At 37.1% G+C, this 25,371-nt stretch overlaps 1 protein-coding gene across 1 annotated transcript in view; it reads right to left on the bottom strand.

Moving 5' to 3' along the window:
* Positions 1–2,964: 2,964 nt before the first annotated feature.
* The window catches only part of RASGRP1 (RAS guanyl releasing protein 1), a gene marked incomplete at its 5' end in the record, with an annotated part of 36,171 nt that continues 13,764 nt past the window's right edge, over positions 2,965–25,371 (bottom strand). Inside the window, 15 exons of the mRNA XM_082283319.1 lie at positions 2,965–3,279; positions 4,665–5,038; positions 6,283–6,429; positions 7,008–7,044; positions 7,770–7,914; positions 8,552–8,661; positions 9,676–9,780; positions 10,420–10,500; positions 11,718–11,993; positions 13,698–13,814; positions 14,569–14,742; positions 17,887–18,040; positions 19,100–19,231; positions 21,038–21,108; positions 23,220–23,317. Coding sequence (XP_082139445.1) covers positions 3,145–3,279; positions 4,665–5,038; positions 6,283–6,429; positions 7,008–7,044; positions 7,770–7,914; positions 8,552–8,661; positions 9,676–9,780; positions 10,420–10,500; positions 11,718–11,993; positions 13,698–13,814; positions 14,569–14,742; positions 17,887–18,040; positions 19,100–19,231; positions 21,038–21,108; positions 23,220–23,317 — 2,156 coding nt within the window. The 3' untranslated portion in view covers positions 2,965–3,144. The remainder of the gene's footprint in view (positions 3,280–4,664; positions 5,039–6,282; positions 6,430–7,007; positions 7,045–7,769; positions 7,915–8,551; positions 8,662–9,675; positions 9,781–10,419; positions 10,501–11,717; positions 11,994–13,697; positions 13,815–14,568; positions 14,743–17,886; positions 18,041–19,099; positions 19,232–21,037; positions 21,109–23,219; positions 23,318–25,371) is intronic.

Below are 25,371 nucleotides of genomic sequence, written 5' to 3'. Positions count from 1 at the left end.
AACCACTAAAATACCAAACAAATAATCTGCAAATACCTAGCTTCCTAAGTTTTCCCAGGCACTGTTCCAAGGCTCAGAGAAGGTGAAGCAGGTCTAGAGATTAGTACTAGGTTAACGGTCTCAGATGCCAGTAAAGGAAGATGAATATAGATGGTACAGATTTCTCTGAGATACAAAATCAGAGGCATAAAATGCAATTTTAATATTTTTCTATTATAAATACTAAACCAAAATCTTACAATTTATATAAAATCTTTACAATCTGTACACTTTTTCAGTCTTCTCAGACAGCATTAGAACTTTTTCAAGTTGCCATAGAGATCAGTTACAACAAAATAACAGATGCTACTAGAACAAAAACATATACAAGCTAATCTAAAAGCAGTTGTATTTAACCTGAATATGAACAGTAGCCCTGCCTTTTTAATTGTGATATTACTCAATCTATTTACTTTTATCTTTAAACAATCAGAATTAACACTTAAAAAATAAACAGGGGATGGCTCTTTTTCTTTCTGTCTTCTTGTAAGTACAGCTGAACCTAGAGAAGGAAAAGGTGAGTGTTTCCATTTAACTTAAGCCACAACAAGATAAATTTCAGTATCATTGTTTGATAACATGACTTTTAAACAGCACTTTTAATTGTGTCTTTTTTTCCTAACATAAAGCAGCTTGAAGATTAATGCAGGGGCAAATGATTCTTTTGTCAGTTTTAACAGTTTCCCTGTAATCAGGTTCTGCTGTTAAGTCTTTCATGTTAGTCTTTCAGGAAAAGAAAGTCCCAAAAGAAAAGAAGGGACTAACAGCACTTAAAAAAAAGGGGGGGGGGAGGTGGAGGGAATAACTGTTAGTGGCTTTCAGCAAACAGAGAACCTGGAGGTTACTTAGAGAGCTCTGAAGTTACCCAGGTATCAGCTGACCTCTTTGAAGCAGGAAGTTTTCAGCACACATGAAGCACTGCACACTCGTTCTGTAAGACACTCCTGCAAACAGATCCCTTTTAAGTCTTTCAGATTGAACAAGCAGACATCACACAGAAACACTTAGGACTGTACAAATCTGTGGTCATAACTCAATTTTGAGTATTAAGTACTTAACCTAGTTACACAGTAGCCTTTGGGCCAGCTGCTGATGTTAGGAAATTTTCCTTTTAACTGAGGTTTTGTTCATGATCTCCACATTCCATCACAGATGAACTATATGTATACCCACAAATTGTATTAGAATCCAGAGTTTAGACCACCAGTGAGCAGTTACCTTGGCTGTACAACAAGATTTATGAGTCTTAGCTGCTCCTTTGGGGTATTTTTTAAATAAGTGAAAATATATTCAACTTTTATCTTGTTTAACAGTTGTAGAAACAGACTTTTACTCGCTAAATGCCTATTAGAAATATGCCTTGCTGTAGTTCCCTGAATAGAGGACAAAATCAAGAAGCTCACAGAAAATGGGCAAACCAAGTTTGCAGACATGACCTGACAGCCATTCTGATTGCTTCACTGATCAAAGTGCAGTTCCATGTTACTTGTTAATAATTCAGGTTTAGTGTATGAGTTAAAAAAAGCTGTGCAGTCTTCAGAGCTGCTGGGTTTTTCCTATGCATTTCAGTTATTTACAGTAATGTAACAGAAAATCTACTACTACTACTCTTTCCCTCCATTTATTTTTACTTAGATATGGAGTTGCAAGCACAACCCAATTTCAAAACAAGAATTTAGAATCACTAAACTGGCAAGTAGTTTCAAATTAACTTTACAAATAAAGCATTCATATACTTGATAGTGACTGTAAATTGTGGATGGAATGTATATGCCACTTTGAACACAAAGCACAGATGGTATTGTCATTGACTAAATTTCAATCTATAATGGACCTGGTAACTTAGAAGCGTTGAGCATTAAGTGGTTGTTTCTGATGTTTGTATATGTGATGACAAATACCTGATAAATACAAGAAAGTTTTGTACAACTCTTAAGTGTACAGATTCTCTTGGAATGCAAATGCAGTTTTCAAATCGGCTATTCTGACAAGTAGATTTATCAGTAACTTGAAAGACTGTTTTATTGTCTCTTAACAATATGTACACTTTGTGTCTTTAAGTTACCTCCCTCACACCTTTTACTATACAAAATTTACAGACACAGGAGCACACTCATCTTGACTCTTTACGTAAAGTGCATGTGAAATCTAGGAGAGAGAAAATGGAGAAGCCTTGTTAGGAGCTCTGAAATAAGTAGCTTTGCACAGGGATTGCTGTACAGGTTCCCTCATAATGTGGCTCTAAAGGTTCTACTCAACAGTGTTATCTACTTTGATGTGAGAGAATTATGATCAACCTTGTCCCATATTTACTGTATGGGGACAACAAGTTACCCCTTAAACCAACTAAGTAGAATACATGTTCCAAGTTATGGCATGGAGCACAAAAATGGAAGCAGTATTCAATGTCAAGTCTCTATAGTCTCACCTCTGTTACCTTAATACAGGTAAGCATTCAAGCAGCAGAACTTCTAAAGCTCTGAAAGATGTTTAAAAAAATTGTCAGTTTATCTTAAAAGTGTAAGGATCAATCAAATATCATCACCTTAACTACTTATTTTAATATTCTGGTTAATTTTTGGAATTAAACGTGACAGTTCACTTCATGGTTTTAATTGGTTTCAGCTCCAAGAAGGAATTGTTTTTCTTAATTTAGTATTTCTACAGTTTTACTTACTCAGAGTTATCAAACATTTGTTTCTGCAAAACTGAGTTTGGGCCAAGTTTGAGGTGACACAGTCTTATGAACAGCGACTTTGTCAGAACACTTGTGCAGTAAGGTGTGCTGCTGGCAGCCAAGGAAGTCACTGGGGAATCAATATGGTTTTCAACATGAACAGAGACTTAGCAACACTCTCACTCCTTTTAAAAGCAAACCCAGAAGATACTATTTTCATTGCACAGATAATGCTAAGTTACCTTACAAGGTCAAAGGAATGATTTTACACATTTGGGAGTGCATGTTTAAAAGGGAAATGTGTTGAGTAAAGAGAACGTTTCTGCGTAACATCCTTCAGATTCTCTCTCCAGTTCACTTGGTAAAGCAGCTTTATCACAGCCCCTCTTTCAGTCTTACATTCTTCCATAGGAGATTTTCCTCATCTGCTAGGAGCAGTCTCTGTGTTGTAGACTGTCAACTACATGGTTTCTTTTCTGGATTGTGAGAGATTCAATTGTTTTATGTGCCTGTTCCAGTTGGATCTTTAAACCTTCATTGTCTGCCTTTAGAATATTCCTTTCCTAAACAAATAAACAAACAAACAAACAGAGAATTGTATTTTATTCTGCAATTATTTGAGGACTGTCTGGTTGTAAATTTAGCTTGACTGCCATAAACATAAATTGGTGTAGCTCTTATTAGAACCAGTAACTTCTGTGAACATTTCCACAGTCACTGCTCTACCCTTTGTGTATACTCTCACAACTTTCCAGCAGCTGGTATCTGAGTCATGTCCACAACCTGCATTTATCCACCCTCCACTGCACCTCTCACAACAACAGTAGTCTGGGAAAACAACACAGGTCACACTTTACCACTCTACTGCTGCAGAAATTGATGTACCAGAAGCTAAGCCATTAATTTCTAACATCATCTGCTGTTTAGTAACTGAGGTCAGAATCTGATGAGGGAGCAAGGGCAAGTGTAAATTATGGGACTCACATGAATGGGGCATTTTAAAGAATGCATTTTTACAAGTTACATCCATGCTTCACATCCTTGTTGCATTGAATATACTGTTGATTGAAAGGGAAGTGGTTACTGGAAGATTGTCTTATTTCTGTCTTAATGAACCATTCATCTTTCATAAAACATGAGTTCACTTTATCAGCAGCAAGGGATATTTTGAAAGTTATAGTCATCATTCAAAGATCAGACTGTGGTCTGATAAAACCTAAGGCATCAGTTTCATGTTGGTTCATCAAAGAATAGTGGTAAATATTGAGTAAAAAGTATGAAAATAAGTCTTTGTTCCTCATAATTATAGCTGGATCCATCCATTAGCTCCACTGTTGATATTGTAATAGTCTCTTTAATCTGTCTGGAAAGGTGTTTCTACAAACCTGAATTTGGGCCATGTTTGAGGTGATGCAGTCTCATGAACAGCTATTTTGTCAGAACACTTTAGAGTAAGGTGAGACACAACTGGGCTGATGCAGGTGAAATCTAGCAAGAAGCACCATCTCTGTTCGTAGCAAAATTTCGTGGTGGTGCTTGCACTTGTCAGTTAACAAAAGCAGAGCTCCTACCCTCCCAACCCCATACAGTCCGTCACTTAGGGGAGGGGAGGCCACCAAAATCAGGAGGAAATTCAGAACTATGTTCCTCATTTTATGGAGTAACATTCTGTCCTGAATGGATTATGTTCACATTCTAGGACTGACAGGGGATCAGTGTGATCATAACAATGGCTTCAAAGCTCATACTAGCACTAAAATTTATAATTGAAATGAAGCATTGCTGGAAGTTGAAGTAGCTAAGACTTCATGGATTGTTTAATTGCAATTAAATTGGCAACTAAGTACACTGGAGTAAAGTGACACCTTCCCAGCCAGCCACGCCCCCACACATCCACCACTTGACCATACTGTTGTGTAAAACAGAATTTGTTCCATCATGTATGTACCTGCTCAAGTTCCTGGTATGAGGGTTTACAGCTGTGATGCTCCTCCTTCATTTTCTGGCTGGAGTCCTTGTTTTCCCATTTAACAAATGCCTTTCTGCGGCCTAGAATTGGGCTTGGAAATGTGGATGCTGGAGCTGCCTGGAGATAAGGATTTTCTGGCATCCTGTGTTCTTTCTTCTCTCTCCGCTTACGAGATACATCACCAGCCAGCAGTACAGGATCAGTCTGTGTACTTTTATGAATCACAGCTGGTTTCAGTCTCACTGAGATCTTCTGAGCTGAGGAACCCATGAGCATAATGGTTCGGTCCTTGCTGTCTTCACTGTGCTCCACTACTTCTCCATTAGGAAAGGTGAATGATCCTTCTTCTTGTCCTTTAAAATATATACGGTAAGTTGAGGCAAGATCTTCTCCCAGAAAAGGAGAAAAAGGAGGCATGGTAATTAAACATGATTTTAATACAGAAAACATGTATTCCTTCCTGACTTTTACATTCATTGCTCACCAAAATAGGTGTCATTAGAAGTTTCTCAAGGTTGTATCTCTTCAAACAACTCTTTGCCCTGTCTCAATAACATAAATATGGATCAGTAAGAAGAAAACAGGTGTGGCACCAAGGTCAGCTAGAGAAAACCTTTATTATGGGTAAGAGGTGGTTATGACATAGTGCTGCAGCCATTTCAGACACAGTCACAGAGATGCACATAGTCAGTATCAAGAGAAATGGGCTGCACTGAGCTCTATGTAAGTGCTAATAGGAAGCCTAAGGTGGAACCCAGCAGTATGAGTGTTAAATACAACACAAAAGACTGATAATCAAAGTGGCAGGAAGCAGATTTGAAGAACATATAAAATACAGGCAAAAAGCAGGAAAGAAATTCAAAGAAAGTGAATATTCACAGAGTTGGAACATCAAAATCAAAACCAGAAGTAGTCTGGTGTTTTTCAAGGACAACATTCCTTCTTTGGAAGCCTACACAGTAATACACAGTAAGAAAATTGTATACAGCTTGTTTGATAGAAGGAGAAAAGAATAGAGAGCTGTACATTTTTCATTTCCGATTCTGTGAAAGATGGACAGATGGGGAGGAGTTACAGATTCTGCTACTGAAGTGGAAAATATAAGGACAATTAGCTGCTGGTTTTCCTAGCAGACAGATATGTAGGAAAACTGACTTTATAAACTCCACATTGAAATTTGAGTCAGAATTGTAACAGTGCAGTAGTCAATGTTACAACTTGCTAAAAAAGCAAGACTTGCTTATCACAAGGTGAGAGAGTTAAGGAAACTCCTGTCAGCTCCTTCATCTCATGGCATATAGTTCTCATGAGAGTCTGGCAGAAGATTTACTCATTTTTTGGTGGCATTTGTGCACCATACATTGTGTAGTGTGACGAGATCTCCCAGAAAGGGAGTCCATCCTTACTCAGTCTAAAGCAGGAATGGTGTTATTTGATACAAGCTAAAATACACCTGGTTCTAGTTTCTATGTTGATAAAACACTGCAGTTAACTAACAAGACTTAAAAAGATGCTGTACAACTCAGCTTTAAAAGAAAAAGGAGAAAAGGAAAGATTATCTACATATTTTGATACTTTTAATGTGATCTTTTCTCACCATGGAATTGTTCTTTGACTCCTACTGGGCAGAGGCTTGAAGCAAGGGCAGATGTTGGGCTGCTGTCTGCAACTGCAGTTTTGGGTCTTCTCTTGCACTCTATCACAACCAGGTCTTTGCATTGCTTGTGACAGTTCATTCCACAGTCTGTAAACAAAACAACGTTTACATGATTCAGTGGCTCTGGTGTAGCATCTAAGGTAGCTCTCACACTGTGCCTTCCTGGGAAGCAAAAAGCCTTCTCTGGTGTTCTCTACACGACTACCTGTAACAACACACATCTGTAGAATGACATCCCTTTGCTATGTATGGCTAAAACTCCTTTTCATTATGAAAGTACAAAATGGCAACATTCAGTCACAACAGTGACTGTAGGGGCTGCAGAGAAAGCTGATACCTGCAGGAAGAAAACTGCGAAACAGATGTTGGGAATGTGCTGCACAATATTCACAGAGTGGTGCTGTTTGTGTCCAAGGGTCTGTTCCCAAACCCTCTGAATTCAGTCATGTCTTGCAAAGCATTAGAGCTGTCAGTTACAAGTTCCTTCATCTCTGCATTTCTTCTGTCTGTCATACTATTCCTGAATCAGTTTTCTCCTCCCTGGGAGGTCAGATTAAATGGGTCCATAGATAGATCTCTGTAGCAATGGATCTCATGATGATCACAGGTTTTTGCCATTCACTATCAATTATGGATTACAATTAACAAAGTATAAAGTACTTTACCTTTGCATCTGTATCCTTGTTTAATGACTCCCCATAGCTGAAATTCAAACAAACAGAAAGCCTATGTATTAATATATTTCTCTGCATGTTTGATACCTCCAGGTTAAAAAAAACACAAAACAACAAACACTAAAAGCTCCACTCTTTTCTAAGATCTGAGCACCTGCAGAATATCTTGTTCTCCTACACTTCTAATCGTAAGGTCAAAATGGAACTTTTTACCTCTTTGGCATAAGGTAAACAGAATATTTTATGTGTGTTCATCAATGACACACAAAGTATCTTGAGCTAGTCTACTGAATACATCAGCAGGTCTGACAGCTCCTCGAGGAGTTGTGGAGCTGGAGTAGATGGAGAATTCTGCTTCAGCAGCCTTGTATGATCTCAGCTGAATGAAGATTAGTAGGACAATTTTACGAAATCTTCCGTGCCATAGGCAGTGGCATGTCATGTCTGTATCAGGACATGAGTTCTATCAGCCCTGTGGAGTGGAAGTCTCTGGATTTGGAAGTCTTGCCTGAGACTGTTTTTGGTGACACAGCCAAACTCCACAAGGTATGAACCATGTTTAAACATACTGGCCCTGCCAAGAAGGGAGTAAAGGACACCTTAGAAGGCTACAGAGGCAGAAGCCTGGTGTTCTATATAACTTCACTGATGTTTTATATAGATCCTTTTCTGTATATGATACAAGGCAATTATGAGATAAAAAAGGCATAATTCCAAAGGATGTTAACATAATTTGCTAAAAAGTAAGCTTACAAATCCAGCACAGTTGTCGCAGAAAGTGGGCCTTAAGTAAGTGGTCTCTTGGAAGTTGTGAGCAAAGCCAAGTCCTAATTTGGAATAGATTGAGCTAGCTCTCATAAAGTAAGCTGTTATTTCATCCCTGCTAATCAGACCTTCCCTGGAAATAAACAAGAAAAGTTGTTTGTGAGACATACATTTTGTTAAATGCATAAGGACAATGAAACATTTTTCTTACATTATATAAGAGCGATAGTTTCATGTGCAAAAAACTAAAGTGATCTCAGTAATCTTGCCAATTGTTTCCAAAATACACAGAAGCTTATCTACACATTTAAACTGCAAACTGTCAGGATAAATGAAATACCTGCAAATGCGATGCAACCTCAAAACTACTTCATAGTAAACCTCTGAATAATCACTGTTGTATTTTTCCATGCTCTAATATGTTACGAAAATGTTCCTGATTTTATCAAAGTATTCATTTGCCAATTCTTTAAGGGACAGCTTTATCACAGGAAAATTCTTTAGCAGTAAATACTGACTATAATTTGAAAAATACTTCTTTTTCAATTGTCTGTTTTTCCTTCTAAATCAGCTTGGTCACCACTGCTGTAAGCCCATGAAGATGTCATTCACAACACATTTAGAAGATGCTTTTGTCAGTTACGTTTTCACTTCTGTCTGTGCCTGAAAAGGATGCTTTTACCACCCTAATGATAAAATACAATTTAAACACAAAAACCCCTAAATCCCTCCCAAAACATATGCTGCAAAGTTGATAAGCAGGTACTCACCAGTCCTTAGCCATTACACAAAATGAAAATGGAAAGCTGGCAGCAATCTTTTCAAATTCTTCCTGGGAAATGTATCCATCCTGATCATGGTCATAATTTTTGAAGACAGACTGCGCGAGGTAATAGCAGAATAGTTTATAATGAGGATGGTCTGAATTACCACTTTAGAAAGCCTCCACATTAGTAATAGTTATGGATTTCCTCTCCCATCTTCTCCCAGTGTTTATTAAACAGTGCAACAGTCTAATTGGTTTTTTTGCTTGAGACTAAAAAAGCATTATGATTTCTTGATTTGCAGCAAAACATAGTGTACTGGTTTGAGACAAAGTCCACACAGGCTGGACTAAAAGTTTCACAACACAATGACAGCTGTTTTCTACTTCTGCTTTAAGAACATTCTGCCCAGACTCACATGTACAACTTGAACTAATGCTCTCAATTAGTGTTCTCAATGATGGTTTCTGTAGCCAAATCAGTGTAACTGCCTAGCTTATTTTATCAGGTCAGTGTAATGAGAAAATCAGTAATATGACAGAATTTTCAGGGCAGACACCTGTTTCCACTTGCAGAATGCATTACTGTTTGTCTCTGGCCACAAGGCAAGGAGCACACCTAGATCAAATTTAGAAATATATTCCAAAACAGCGTGTATCAAAGGATGCCTCGCAATATTAGAAGTGCTTAGAAAGAAGAGATGAAACAGGCAAGCAAAGACAAACTACCTCTCTACCCCCACCAGTTTTGGAATCAATCACCTTAACTAGTAGTTTCCCATAAAGCGGGGGACCCAAAAGAAAGAGAAAAAGCAACGGCTGCTTGTAACAAAGCCACTGAGAGGCCTCCTGTCGGACTGCATGACGTTGGAGTCCCTGGTAGAAACGGACTCCCTGGCTCCTTGGAAGAGTGACTCTGGAAGTACACAAACCAGCATTCACACTTCCTGCTGGCTCTTCAGCCACTGAAGGAATTTCCATCCCTGCCTCATGGCTGCTGCTGCTATATACAGGTAAGCAAAAATATCTGATTGTGAGGACAGAAGTCCCATCCCTGTATTCTCTCATACCTTGAGATTAAGACTACAAAGATTTACAATGATGTAAAGTACACTGGCCAACCTTACTTACATCTACCATCCTCTGAACATGTTTGCTGATGGTTTTTGGATCAGGTTTTGGAGCCACTCCTGAGGCCCAGTCTGCAACTACTGGTGGTTTGGAAGGTGTCATAGGCTGAAATAAATTGAAAGGAACTTCATTAGTACCACACGGAAAGATTACACTTCTTCCATTTGTGACAGTGGACTCTGTGGCACAGGACTGCAGAAATGACCTGCTGGACCCGAGATCGTTCTTTTGATAATTACATGGTGCTTAAGCTCTTCCTTGAACTGTTCAAAACAGCAGTCATGCCTTGAACTGTCACAGTTTGCTGACAACCCTGTAAAATCACCATCTTTTCCATATTTATAAAACAGGAACAAAACTACCACATGACACTCATGGGTTTCATCATTTGAATCATGTAAGAATTCTCCATTTGAAAAAAATAGTATCAACTACCAAGATTGAGACTGATGTCATGTCTCTATGCAGCAACTTCATTTTTCTTTGTGTTCATATTATAAAACCTGATATGGTGTCAACTCTGCCACATATTCTAACTTAGGCTTCATCACCAACCAAACAATTTGTGCTTTAATAGATTTACCTCAGTCCACAAAGCTACAATGTTTTCAATTTCACATACAATAAAATAAAATAATAAATTTCATGCAAGAGATAAAACTTCCTTTAAAAAAACCTCTTCTTTTTAAATTAAAATCACTCATAAAAACCCTCCTTTTGTAAAGAATCTGTAAAGGCCCTTACAGCAGCTCGGTGACTTCGTGGCTCTCGTGCATATGAAAGTTCATAAATTTCATCTTCTGTGTAGTAAAGATCAAGGGACAGCTGAAAACAAACACATTAGTTTAATCCCAGAACAGTCACTACTACTACTTTATAAACTTGTTGCTGGAATGCATTCATATTTTTTGGTGCATTATTTTTTTATTTCAATTACACCTAGAAAAAAATGACCTTGAGCTGCACAGGTGTTCACAGTGATTTGAAATGTGTCCAATTCTACATTCCAGACTGTTATTGCCATTATCTGGAAAACTGTAACATTGAGTATTGGGAGTTCAGAAGCTCTTGCATTGAAATAAAATGTTTCTTCTCATTTATGTCCTGTCATATATTGCTGCATGAAATTATGGACAAAGTTCTACACAGTTGTAATAGCCATTTTTATAAAACATTATTTAGAAGAAAAAAATACTTAGAATAATTTCGAACAAAACATTTAGAACAAATAGCATGAAGAAGTAAGAAGTTCACCACTTCATACAGCTTTATTTCAGGCCATGGGGTCTGTGCTTTATTTCACACAAGAGTGCTCCCAGAGAGAACAAATAACCTCAGGCACATAAGCATTTTTATCTCTTAGTTTTTTACTGTAACAGGGCTTATCACCAGAAAGTGGAAGCGGGCTAACTAGTTTTTCCAAGATGAGATATTTGTTAGGGCCAAACAAAACTGAGAAACAAGAAAGGAAGATGTAGTATTTTAATAGAAGGTAGTAGTTTAACTTACTAGGAGAAGCTAAAATAATTATTGTTTTAACAAAGTCCCAGGTAGTATCAATTTTTTTAGTAGCATGGCACTGACTAGATATGACTGGGAGAGTCATATTTGACTAATTTGACTACATTTGACTAATGTTTATGTCAGATAGTTTCTTTAGCACCAGAAGAAACTTGGCTAGAAATGCAGTATCTTGAGGGACTGAACTTCTGTGTGATTTTGTTTTTAACACAAGGAATCCTCCTTATTGAAAGTACAGAGAGTGCATGTTACTACAGTGAAGCAGAAATAAACATTTCCTTCCCTTGTAGAAATAATTGGAAGCATACTGCTGAACTGGCACCTCTACCCTTGCTGCCAGATAAATCAGTGTCACCAATTTTTTCTCTTCTATTCCTGTACATTTCCCCTTAGATTAAAAAAAATCTTACACTCTTATGAATTCGTAATTAATTAATTAATTAATGGAATTCTCTATTTAGTTGTTTGATAGGTAAATGAAATTTTTAATTGGATGTATTTATCTTATCTCACAGACTTACTGTAAGCAAGTGAACAAGGTCCATATTAGCCTCCAGGGGAAGTGGCATTTCCTGGAGTTGTATCAGCTCATCTATGTGGTTATACAGAGAATATAGTTTGTATACATTAATTTTTTTGTCTTCCAAGTAGTCTGGCATGCCCTCATAAAGGGATATCAAGTCTTTCAGGTGGACCCCAAGGATTGGGATCTTAAAGTTACTGCACTCATTATAGGCACGTCGGTAACTATCATAATTTCTGTAAGACGAAAGCAATTCTGTCATTTCATTAAACACCTAAAAATAAAAAGAAAACAAAAAAATCAATGCTGGTTACTGTTTCTGTTTTTGTCATACAGCACAAGAACTTCCCATGTTATTGTTAAGGAATTTACTCACAATGGCTCTTGAAAAACATTATAAAACTTCAAATGAAATCTAGGTATTCTAGATTTCCTACACCCATAAATCACATACTAATATGCAACTACAGATAGTTAATCTGTAGTCTAATCTATAATGCTGGTCTCCTTACACTCCCCATTTAGTCAAATGAAAAGAAGGAGATAGGATTATCTCAAATCAGGGGGATCTGTATGCAGTCAATGTGTAAGCACAGCACAAGCTCTCTGACATTCATAAAAGCAGTCATCTTCACCCTAAAATGTGGAATGCATTATCTGACTTCCAGGTCACCAGCTGGAACTGCTGGAGAGGTCCTGGCAGAGAAACCCTGTACTGTGCCGTGATCCCACTGCAGTGTGATCAGAAGTCATACTATGGTTCAAGGTCGCATATCTGTTTTTTAAGAAAACTTTTTCCATGGAAATGAATTAGAAACAATATCTTGGGTTTTTTATAAAGGCCACAATAATCTTCAGTCTACCACTATAAATATTTTCCCTTGTTTAAAATTATACAGGTACAAAGTTGACTCATAACACTGCAAAATCAATGGACCAATGTTTTCTCTGGGAAGTTCCTGTCAAAGTTCTTGATTTGTAACCTTTACAAACTGTTTGATGCAGTTAAACCTCAAAGTGTGTTTTCAAGTCACTAATTACCAGCCTTTTTTTACCTGCTTTCTATTAGCACCAGTATATGATTTCTTGATACAAAAAGTTATTCAAATGATGTACACACATGCAGTCCTTAAAATGACAAAATTTGAAAAACACCATGTTTCTGAAAAAAGCTTTCTAACTGATTTTATAGATTCTGAGAGCTGTAAGCATTTCCAGTGGAAGGTCAGGTATGCATTGTTCATTTAAGCTGATCATACTGTGATCAAAACAGGCTCATGAGATACCTTTATGAAATATTTCAGGCCCCAAAAAGAATAAAGTATCTTATTCTCTTAAGAAGTCTACTAAGAAGCCACATGAAGACTTCTTAAGAAGCATTGCTAAAAAATATGCCTTCTTACCCATTTTAATAGCTTTCATCTGAATTTCACAAGAATTTAACTGGAAAATAAAATAGATTTCTAACATTCAACCATACTATGTGTGCATTAGGGCTAAACTTGCTGAAGTCTGAATTAAATAAAACCTGTCATAGGGAAAGATCAGATGAACAAAACCAGTCCTTTCACTCCAAGTGCAGAGCTCTGTACTAGATTTTACAGACTCAGGATGGTCAGTGTTGCTACGCATGACAATAGTTTTGTTTTCAAACGTTCCAGGACCCAATTCTCTGTTTTCATGCTTGAATATTATTCTGTACTACTGCATGTAAATGAAAATGCAGCTCATCACATCTGACATTAAACAAAAAACCTTAGAGAATGTATACAAGTCTTGAAGAAAGTCTTGGGGTTGCAAAAAGTGTAGGAGTAACTGGTGATGTAGAGATGAAATGACAAATAAAAAGCCTTCAAAACCAAAGAATTTTTGTTCTGTCTTTCCATCTCATCCAATGAAGTAAGGTTGCTTTTAGTGTGTGCAGTGAAAAAAAAGTTAAAGTTACCTTATTTGTAAAACTTAGAGAAGCAATACTAACCTTAATTACATCATGAGGAACACATGAGCTTGTTTCCTTGAGCCTGGAAATGGAGCTGTGACAGAGGCCTCCTATCACTGCCATTAATGTGTTGAAATTCTGCAGCTGGTGGAGCTTCTATGGTGACATAAAAAAAACCCCCAGTATTTATAATTTAAAGGTTCAGGTTGTTCAGCGTGCACACCCAAATTTTAATTTCCTCTTTGGTATTGCTCTGAAGTCTTACAAGTCTTGTGACACTTGACTTCATGTATTTTGGTAATGAGTTGTGATTTTTTACTGGGTGTAACATGAACTTATTCTACTGTTACTAAATCAAATATTGGATTTTCAGATTCAGTAAGTCTTCAAAGTACCTCCTCAGTAGTTCCCCCTCTTCCCACAGTCTACCACAACTAGGAAACACTGCCTATTATCCTGGTTATGAGTGCAGTTGTATGCCAACCATACAACTTTGCATTACTATACAAAGAATACGAACATGACCATAGCTCTGCTTTTATCCAGAAAGGTGTTTCTGGTGGAATGCTTCTAACTACAGCCAAAGGCATGCAAGTGGCTCATGCTTTGGAAAGCTTCACAGCCACAGCTGGGAATCTCACATGCTGATTCAAAAGCAAGTCCAGTTTTTCAGTAAAAACAATTTCTTCAGAATGAACATGAGAAAGACCTGGTGCCATGGCACTGTAATATCTGAGCACTTGGTAAGGCAGCACACACACACAAATACACATGTGCTGTGTATGAAGCAGGAGACCAGTGCCAACACTACCAGCTCACCCTACAGTCGTAGCATGGGAAGAGCAAAAAAAAAAAGGGCTGTATCAGAGAAAGACAAAATAAACACCAAACATGCCAGATTTTAACTGACCTGTGCAACATGAATAAACTTAATGAACACTTCAGCCCGAAGCTGTGGTGTTGGTCTGCTGAGAACCATTAGCTGCACCCACTGAGAGATACCATTGCAAAGAGAAATCGATCTTTCCATTGTTGGGTTCTCTTTCACACAACTATTCACAATGTAGTTCTGATAATCTGAGAACTTAAACAAACAAAAGAAACATAAATGAAAATTCATGTAGTTTCATATACCTCATGATCTGTGTGCAGAGGTCTGCTTTTCAAATTAAATATAAAAGATATATTTTATACCTTAAATATCCGTAAGACTGAAATCTTTCCTTTGTAAAAGCTTTGTTAAGTTCGAAAGCAGGGGCTTCGACTAATTGAATTAACTGAAAGCATCTTTTTCCTGTATCTCAGGGGCCTTGGCTCTTATAAACCCCAGGATGTGCAGAACTGGGGCTTTCCTCCCAGCCTCAGTGGCTTCATAGATTCATTGAGTCTAGACTTCTATAGGGAAGGTTAAACAGAATTTAAATTGTAGTCTAATAACTCGGTAATAGTTTAAGGGAGTTCAGTGTTCAGTTTATGCATTCTGTAGCTGGGGCACACTTCTGAATTAAGCTATACTAATACAAAAAGCAAGTTCAATGAGATTAATAAGAAACTGAGATAAGACCATTAAGAATGAGGGCTACAGATTCCTTAATACTTTTAATACAGCTTGTGAGAATCTCTTATTTAATCAAGGCAATCTAAAATTGTTTGGTAGATACCTGTGACACAGATTTTTTTTAAAAGCCATTCTTCCATTAAGATTAAAGAGAAGCAATCATTTGCTTCTGTTGATGCAATTTTTATCCATTCTGTTGATTTATCCATTAACAAAAATGCAGAAGAATTTGATCATCAGAAAATGTGACACACAATTTTTATGTCCATTCTTTACTATGACCACTAATACTAACATCTTACCAAAAACACTCAGAGCCGTAGGAGGCATATATTCCTTTCCACAGGAATATGTGGAATAGCACTGATCTTTAAGCAAAGGCCATAAATTGTCAGGCTGTTGTTTGTTTCTTACTCTCCCTCTCTCACCTTCTCACAACTTTATAAATTTTTTCCATCTGTTTAGTAAGAACTATCAGCACTTTAAAAGCAAAACTGACAGCAGACACCTCTAGATTTCTCCTCTCATTAAATTAAAAATGGAAGAAATGTTAGTAATAAGTACAGCTGTCTCTGAGATTACATAGTACTTACATTACAATTACTCTTTGAATTTTGAACCCCAGCCAGGTTTGGCTGGATCTCGAAATTTAAGCAACTACTCTAGATAGATAGATAATTTTTCAGTATCTGACTACATAATTATGGACTTCATAGAAGTTTCAGTACAACTATGAATCAGTTCTATGTTTTGTTCTCAGCATCTCCTTCGGAAAAGATTTTTTTTTAAATGCTGAAAAAATTAATCCCTAAAATGTTACTTAAAAGTTTTTAATTAACTGTAGTGCACAAATTTATTAATGAGGTCAGCTGTAACAAGCGTGTTAGTGGCAGATGTGGTAAAGAAGTTTAGGTACTTAAATAATGCAGGAGTCTGTTACTGCGGTGACTAACTTAAGAGCCTCAACAGGAATCCAGATTCTTACAAAAGACTGTGGCCTCCCTGTACTTTATGACTATAAATTAAAATACTTTCCAAGCACCAGAATGCCTGCAGTCATTACTCTGTGAACACCACTCCCAGCATTTTAATTTGCTACAAGATGGGCGATATCTCATGGAAGATTTTGCTGTGCGCTGTGTTCGTGATCAAATATTCCCTCCTGACTTTCAAATGCCCAAACCTTTAAATAGTTATTTCAGTGCCCAATAGCACAGCCAGTCATCTTCAGTCTTTTTCCTGCTATATGATGCTGTATTAGAATAACGAAAGGATTCTATGGCTTAGCACATCATGAACATATTCTACAAAGATTTAATTAATATAGCTAATTATTAATTACACATTTTCTGACCCAAAGTCTTGGTAAACTCATTTATACAAAAAACATACGCAGGTACCCTGCATATAAAATGTATACATGTATGTAGCTGTTGGAACTCCATGACACATCTGACACAAACTAAAACCTTACTTGTTGCACCCGTTAATTACTTTATATCTACACAGAGGTTCTGAAAATGATAAGTTATATAAGCTTTGCATATTATTACTGCCTACAGGCAGCAATCTGTGCATGACTTCGGTTCTACAGCTTATTGAGTTTAACACAAAACACAGAGTCACGTACTGTCAGCTCAAAATAAAGTACATTAAAACACGACTGTGAAATCTTCCACCATCTAGTGAGAGCCCCTTTTCTTGCATAGGTTCAGCTTCATATTGTAGTGTTACAAAAAAACCTGCCAAAACCAGCTAAATAACAGCAACAGAAAAAAAACACACTGAAAAAAACACTTTGCTTTCACTCTTATAATCACACAGGCTTGCAACCCTCCTAGATTTTGGTCTCTAACATTCACTTTTCCATGTGTAAACTGTATCAGGTTTTAATAGAGGTAATGTTGTAGCATACAATGATGCAAATGAAGCCAAGGTGCATAGGGAAGTTTGCATCTTAGCAGCTACAAACATTACGGAGAAAACAAAACAAATGAAAGAAAAATTAGATAAATCCCTAAGAATTGTTTGTGTACATGAAAGCTGGTATAATAAAATATGTTTATCCCCCCTTACATTAAAAACGGCATTTTCTAAAATGCTTTCTTATCTCTAGTCTTTATTTTGCATGCACAATCAAAAAAGGCAAGCAGAGTCCAGTGGACATCTTCAATGCAGTCCATTAATCACTGCTCAGGATTGCTGTACTGTTCACCACAGCCACAGAAGGTGAGCATTCTAGGAGAATATTCCAGGTTTCCTTCATTCCATTTCAGCCTGATTACTGATTTAAGTCAAAGGACGCTGCTTGCTCCCGTGCCCAATGACATCCCTTGTTCTAACAAAAAGAGCTTCTTGGGAAGAAGATCTTGGATTTGGAAGAAGGTTTACTCCTCTTCCATCCAACTGATCTTGCCTCAACTGTTCAACAGCTGAGGTTCCTTCTCCCTCTCTCATATGGTTGTTGCAGAAGGGTTTTTACTCAGAGTAAGTTCCACTGGCCACCTTCAACATGAGTAAAATAAAAAAGAGTCTGGAAACAGACTCAGATTGTCCAACATCTCATATGGCAGAGTTAATCTTGTAATACTACCTCTCTGCCATATTTTCTATGTCCTTCCCATCTTTGCTTAATATAAATAAATAAATAAATAAATAAAAATAACTTACTGATATTCTTCTGAAAGACTTAAATTCAAGATAGGTAAGGTGGTCTGACAGCTCCTCTGGCTCAAGGTGATCAAAAAGAAGTGAGACTTTCCGTTTCTTACTGGTGTTGGCCTTTACACGCTGTGTCAGCTTTCTAGACCAATCCCTGGAATTTCTTTTAAAACACAATTACTCCAAGTTATTTACTGAAGAGCAAAATTTTTCTCTTTCCCTCAGTCAGAGGTAACATTGTTTTCATGCCTTACTGCAATAAAAAAGTGAATTATTTGAACTTCTAAACAGAAAACTCCTTTCATGCATTAGAGATTATATGACAAAACATTATTCTTAGTCTTTATTGTATTGATGTAGCATGTTAAGTACAATACAACTGTCTTACTAAACAGCATGAGATTCTACGTAATTTCTGCATTTTCAGAATAGTTGTCTGTAACTTCATCTCCACTGAACACATCCAGCGCTCCTCCATTTAATAATTCTTAGATTTCCTTGACCAGCCTCTGAGTATGAACTGTCTCCTTTTGCTATTGACCCACAGAGTAATACAATTTATTTTAATTTGAAAAACTAAATATCCTCCCTCATAATCAGATACAAAATGTATGCCAAATTCTGCTCTGCTTTAGCCTGTGCATTTCCAAAGTAGGAACTGACACTTGTGTCAGTTGAACTTTCCACAGAACTATCTTACTCTCATATAACAGGGAAAGATGTCTTCCCAAGAAAGAACTTACATGACGTATAGATGTAGGACTTATTCTTGCCACAACAAGTGTTTTATAACCAAAATCATCTAAACTATATCAAGAGTCTGACAATGTAATAAACCATCTCTCACTTACCTTTGCTGCTAAAATATAAACACACTTTTTTTACCTCATCTCTTACCCAGTTAAATTGTATTCTGCTTTTTCATTGATTTCACGTGATCTTGCAAAACCGTTAGGCACCTACAAACTTTCTAAGTTCCCTGGATAGAGTAAAACTTAGCTGTCATGGATAATCAGCCCAAAGTTTACACTGCAGCTAAATTCAACCTAAGCCATTCCTGAAAGGCATTCTGTTCCACTACATAATGTATATTTCATCTGTAATGAAGTATAAATTCTTCTAAGGGTACATAACACAAAACTTGTGAGAGACATTATATTTGAATAAAGGAAATTCAGAGCAAAAGATTGTTTTCTGAGTATATTGAGACTTTGACACTCACATTTGAGATGTGTCAATTAGACGACAATGTAACTCCTCACCATTAGCTCTAACTACTTCTTGAAATTCCTCCATAGCTGTGGATAGTTTAGAGTCCATTTTGAACATAATCCAGAATTCTGTAATCCAGTACCTATTAAAATTAAAACACACACACAAAAAAAACCCGTTTTGATCTAACATCAGTTAGGCTGAAATTTAGGTATCTGCTCCTGTTTACAAGTTGTATTACTTTTGAACAACTTTGGAGGATAAATCTTGCTTTTAGATGCTTTCGCCAGGCTACCTTAATTTTATCACAAAGCAAAAGTTCAAGACTAAAAACAAATTAGAAAATACCTGGCTTAAGGCTGTAAAGAACTACGCTACGCATACAGCTTGCAGTAAATTTGGTATCAAAATTTCTTGCTTCACATTAAATCTAGACATTATGCATCCTGATGTATTCTTCACGAAATTTCAGGTTTTATAAACTTCTTTAAAACTTGAAATTATTTGGTCTGGACATCAAAAAAATACACTTTGATAGTCACAAAAATCTACTAACTAAATATATTTAATAGTTTACAGGTGATTCTGTCCCACATGCACAAAATCTTTTCAGAGAATTACGGTTTTCGTTGTGGGGCATTCAAATCTTTTCAGTCATATATTTTATATTTCAACTCCTGCATGTGACTTGTCACTAATTGTGGCAGGTTGACGCTGGCCAGCACATAGGTACCCACTCAGGTGTTCACTCCCTCCTCTCCCCCTGCAGCGAAATGGGGGAGAGAACAGAAAGGGCAAAGTGAGAAAAATGCATGGGCCAAGATAAAGACAGTTTAATAACTAAAGGAAATAGAAAAGCTTAAAAAAAAAAAAAAAAAGTAAAGGCAAACACCATCTCACACAAGATGCCCAGCTACTCTGGAATGACTACCCCCCAAGTTTTTATTGCTGAGTATGACCCTGTATGGCTTGGAATGTTCCTTTGGTCAGTTCAGGTCAGCTGTGTCCCGCCCCAGCTTCAAGCTCACCCCAAGGCCACACTGTGGCAGGGCAGTGTGAGAAACAAAAGGCCTTGATACTGTGCAGTCACTGTTCAGCAATAGGTAAAATACTTCTGTGTTTCACCCACAGATTCAAAGCACAGCATCACAGCAGCTGCTATGAAGAAAGTTAACTCCATCGCAGCCAGACCCAGTACCCAGCACAATACATGTAAAAATCCGTGCTTGTTGGAAAAATGGGACTGCATGTTCTTACGGATGCACGTATGTATAAATTTGCCTGGAAGCAAAAATGTTACCAGATTTCACACAATACTAAAGCATTCTGACATAACCAAAAATAATCTGCTCTGAGGTAATACAATCATGACAACTGAAAACAAATTCTACTCTCCTGTTACTAATAATTTCCCCCTTTGTGTAAAAAAGAGGCATCATCAATCTATTAGAGCTGAATATTTTCTTTCCTGTTTTCTCTAAACTGAGTTATCAAACTTTATTATACTTAATAGGTGGAAAAAAAGTGTCCCAGCATCACTGCAAGTGATTAAGTAGAATTACTGAGGAGAATTACCTACCAAATGCAACAGAGCTTTGCTTAGTATGAAAATATCTGCAATATCCCACCTCATTTTTAATAGACCTATATAATAATATTAGACACGCTTCTATCATTCCCTGAGCACTGTCAATTTTCACAGATGTTTAAGATACAGATTCATATAGATTCAGTTCAAAACTGTGACCCGACAACTCATGCACTGACTTAAACAGGTCTGCTCAAAGCCAGTTGGACCTTCATGTGCAAAGCTGCTAAAGTGAACCTTGAAAAGCTGAACACCTGTTTCTCTTTCTAATGTCAATTTTCAGATGTGCAAAAAAATACTTATATATATCACACGGGTGACTGCAGACTAATGACTAATAGCTACCAAGAATATACTTACCTCACAAAATAGCATATCTTTACACACTGCATGGAAGAGTTATTTTCTAAAGCATTAAGATAGGTAGAAAACTGTTAAGGAAAACCATATCCATTCACATAAGATGTAAAATGTAACATGCTTGATGCTTCCTGTAAGCAATAAGAATCATCCTGCTGATGGCAAATATTATATCAGATTAAGGTTTACGTAAGTATATACAAAGTATATCCCAAGGTTGTTACCGAAGTTTATTGCAGCTATGACTATGAGCAACATTGATGCAGTTGCCAGAGTACTGAGCAGTGTTAAGTAGTGCAGCAATTCTGTTTTTCACATGTTTCTTTACAGCATGCCTCTCATAAAACTCGCACTGACACATCTCATGATCATTTGAAATAGTAATACCAAATTTATCAATCACTGCATTTATGAAGAAATCCTTTTCAGCTAATTCACTGGAGCTTTAAAAAAAAAAAAAAGCTATTATTTTCTATTTTCTGTTAAACATAACTAGTTGTAGACAATGGTAGAGCAAAATGTAACATGCCTCTCCATAGTAACCTCACCTTCCTAGCTATGCAACAGTTTTCATTTGATTTGCTCTGACAACTGAAAGAAACACCCATATTCTTAGTCTATTAGCTCTTTAAAACATGTTCTGATATTGTAGCCAATGTCTGTTTGTTGCGGTGACCCAGCAGTACTGCATTATCTGTTGAAGACACGGAAAACCCATTTTGAAAATGTATTATGCATGTCTTGATTCTGTGATGGAGATGACACATACATTTGCAGGCCTGAAAAACATAATTTAACGAAAATACCTTGTGGATCCACTCAAACTCTGACTGAAACTAACTGCAGCCTAAATCTACCACAGCTGAGGGGACAAGCCATCTGCCCTTTAACATTAGGCTGACTATAGAACTGGTGAAGTCTAAGTAAGTTCTCAAATATCTTTAAAGGCTCTTCTCTGAATGTCTAAAAAATTAGATGGCTTACAACCACCTAAAATCACACATGTAATTCAGGGGATGGGAAAGGGTGAAACTGGAACATTTGCAAGGTTTTACAAAACACAAGAGCCCAGACTACTTGATCCATTCAAAATTGTCTTTAACTTTCAATGTCTTTAGAAGGAGCTATACACAGAGTTAAAAACCAAGCTTGCAAAATATGGAAGTCTGATAAAAGTTTGAATTGCTTTTCTGATTGCAGAATATGCTCCATCTCAGAAAGATGCAAGCACTGACTTTGCTTCATTTTCCAAGAGCCCACAAGCCTAAGTTAAATGCAACACTACACCACAGCTGCAGCTTTGCACACTTGATCCAACACCCGTGATTAGAGAAGCAGCAGGACTGACAGTCCTGCTACAGACAAAGCTGCAGTAAAGCTCTGTTGTCAAGGATGCTGCTTGTAAATGCCTGTAAGACACAGAGTTTGAGGAAAGAAAGGATTATTAAATTGAATTGTACCAAAACTGGATGGAGATTCTTAGCATGACCGGTCTCCTTCCTGTACTGTGCTCATCTAATTAGGAGTAAGCATTCTGTAAAGATAAGAAGACAGGTAACATATTCCACAATTAAAAACTGCAAAGAAAGGCTAGTACTGTGAATATGATCTAGTAGCTACATTGCGAAAAATCTAATGAGCCAGAAACACACATGTATGAGTCCAGGCAGACAACTCAAAATGGGAACAAATAGAAAGGAAAAGCTTATGATTTATTTCAGCAATTTTGAGTGTGTGTGAGAGAAATAATTTTTGTTGAAAATTTTCATATCCAGATGATACAGTTTTGTTCTTTCCTCTTCAACTTGATGGTGGACAGAGAGAGAAATGGATCTGCGACTTAGGCCCAGGTTCACAGTGTCTAACTGAGGTGCCTGCATTAATCTAATACCTGCTAGATATTCTCTCCACAGCCAAGAGAGGGTGATTGATCCTAATTAAAGCCTGAACTGCAGTGTCATCTTTTGCTCTGTGTATAACAAACTAAACCAGACAAACAAAAAACTCCAACCCTAAACCAAACAAAAGCACACCATACAACCAAAAAACTGTAAAGAACAAGTATACAATTTAATTAGTGGCATACTAATACACCCATAGACTAAATATCCTCTACTTACCCGTCTCACACTTGTCAAGTTACCTTAAAAGCAGGTGAAAATTACAAAGGATATAGATCAACGAGTTTCTGAAGCATGTCTGCAGAGGAGATGATAAACTGATGCATGGCCAGAATTATTTTCAGCAGCTGGTTGTTTTGACATGCATTTCCTTCTAAATCTGAAAACAAAAAGGATTATTCATATTGGAATCTTGCTATACCTTCATAAACAATTTGCAACAGGCTTTTTCAGAATCCTAATTCCAATCAGGTCTGTTCATGTATGCTATTTCAAAGATAGCAGTAACTTACTAATTTAGGAAGCGCATAATTTCTCTGGTGAGAGCCATATAACAACTACTATATTTCACTACCATGTTTGGAAGACCCTTAAAAAATTAAAACAAAAAAAAAGGAAAGAAAAGAAAAAGGAAAGCAAAAAAGCAACTGTGTGTCAAAAGCACTCAGAATACTCAGATAATTATACACAATGATCTAAGCCCAGCAAGGTACTTAAATGCTTTAGGCATACGAATATAAACTTGGAAACAAATCACTGAACTGCAAAGCAAAAGAATTCAGCTACTGAGCCATGTCAGGCAGTTACTGGTATGACTAAATATTCTCAAGCAGTATTCTCAAGCAATATTCTCAAGTGTTTGTGAGGCTTTTTGTACAGATGACATATATAACACCAAAGTACACACACCGGATAGCGTTTATACATAGATGCACATGGAATGAGACACAACATATGCTGGAAACCCAGAGGTTAATCTGTGCATACCCCCAGTGGTGGACCTAAATGTCCTGAACTATGCATTACAAGGATTTCAGCTGAAGAAGGTCTTTAGACTACATGTCTCTTCTTGGTCTTGTGGGGTTTTTTCCTATATTCCAAAAAGATCAAGGAAATGAAATGTAGCAGAACACTTTAAAAAGCTTCCATTCCTGCAACAAACAGTAGTGAAAGTGTTTGTAAATATTAATTGACGATGTTCTCCCACAGCCTGTCATAAGAAAACCTAAGTAGCTTGAATTGGACTTTGACACTCTTTCAAACACAAAAGAAAATGTATCTTTTTTGAATAATTTTTAATAGATTAACCTCTAAGGGGATAAATGTAGTTATCTCTTTAAAAAGCAATAGCAGGAACAAGATACAGAAGCAAAGCACAATACAGCAAAATGGAAGAGGGATGTGAAACAGGAGATTTGCAGCATAAGAAATGGCATTTATTGCTAGAGAAGGCAGGGAGAAGGCACTTCAACTTGCACATCACCAACGTTAAACTTAGCCCATTTGCAAAACAAGATAACCCACAGCAGTTACTAGGCGAGAATTTCCATGCCCTTATACAGGAAGATATCAAATGTATCCCGCTTCAGTGATATGGGCAAGGGGAAAGTCTGCCTGTCCTACAGCCCCATATATGAGAGCAGTATAGACCCCAAGTAACAGGAAGTTCTTGATCTGCCTTTTGGCTTATGCTACAAGTTCTCAGTTTTACAGCATGAACCAAAGTTATGTGTTCCTTGTTTGCATTCACACATAATTTCACTCCTTTAGTGAAAGAATCCTTTGGAGATATAAACCGCCTAGGCATTACAGAATGAGCACTGAGGGCAAACCAGCAAGTTATTCAGCTAGAGAAGTGGGAAATTTGCAGAGGAAGGCTAGGACATCAAGAATAAATACTTATTCAGGCCTTTAGTATTTGGCATTTTGTACTCTTTGAGTGTCTTCAGGAAGAATAAAATTGTTTTAGGGCTTGCACACAGAGGCCTGTATCAGTTTTCATCCTTTGACAAAACTTGGTGTTCTGCCAGAAGCTCCATCCACCAGCTCCTGTTTAAGCAGGAAAGCAGTTCAGTTTATGCTTAATTTGGAAGCCCAATAGATATGTGCACACATACTATTAAGAATATACAGCTTCTCAAAAATGCTCAATATAGATCATTTCCAGACAAAGGCAAAAAATAACACTCTTTCTCTCTTAGCATTTTCATTGTGTGTATTCCAAAATCCTCTGCTATGACATAACACAGGTACCGAGGTTGGCCCCAGGTTCCCAACTGACTTTTTGTCGTCTAGAAGGTCTATCTTCCATTTTAGCTTTTTCATGTCACAAAGGTGCAGAGAAAAACAGTATGTTCTGCCTACTATTAGTGATTAGGTCAACACATTTATGATATTTTCCTTCATAATAAAAGTGTATTTATGCTTCACCAC

This window comes from Coloeus monedula, assembly GCF_965178545.1.
Source record: "Coloeus monedula genome assembly, chromosome: 6".
Lineage (NCBI taxonomy): Eukaryota > Metazoa > Chordata > Aves > Passeriformes > Corvidae > Coloeus > Coloeus monedula.
The sequence above is the reverse complement of the archived record's forward strand: the minus strand, read 5'-3'. Positions and strand labels throughout refer to the sequence as shown.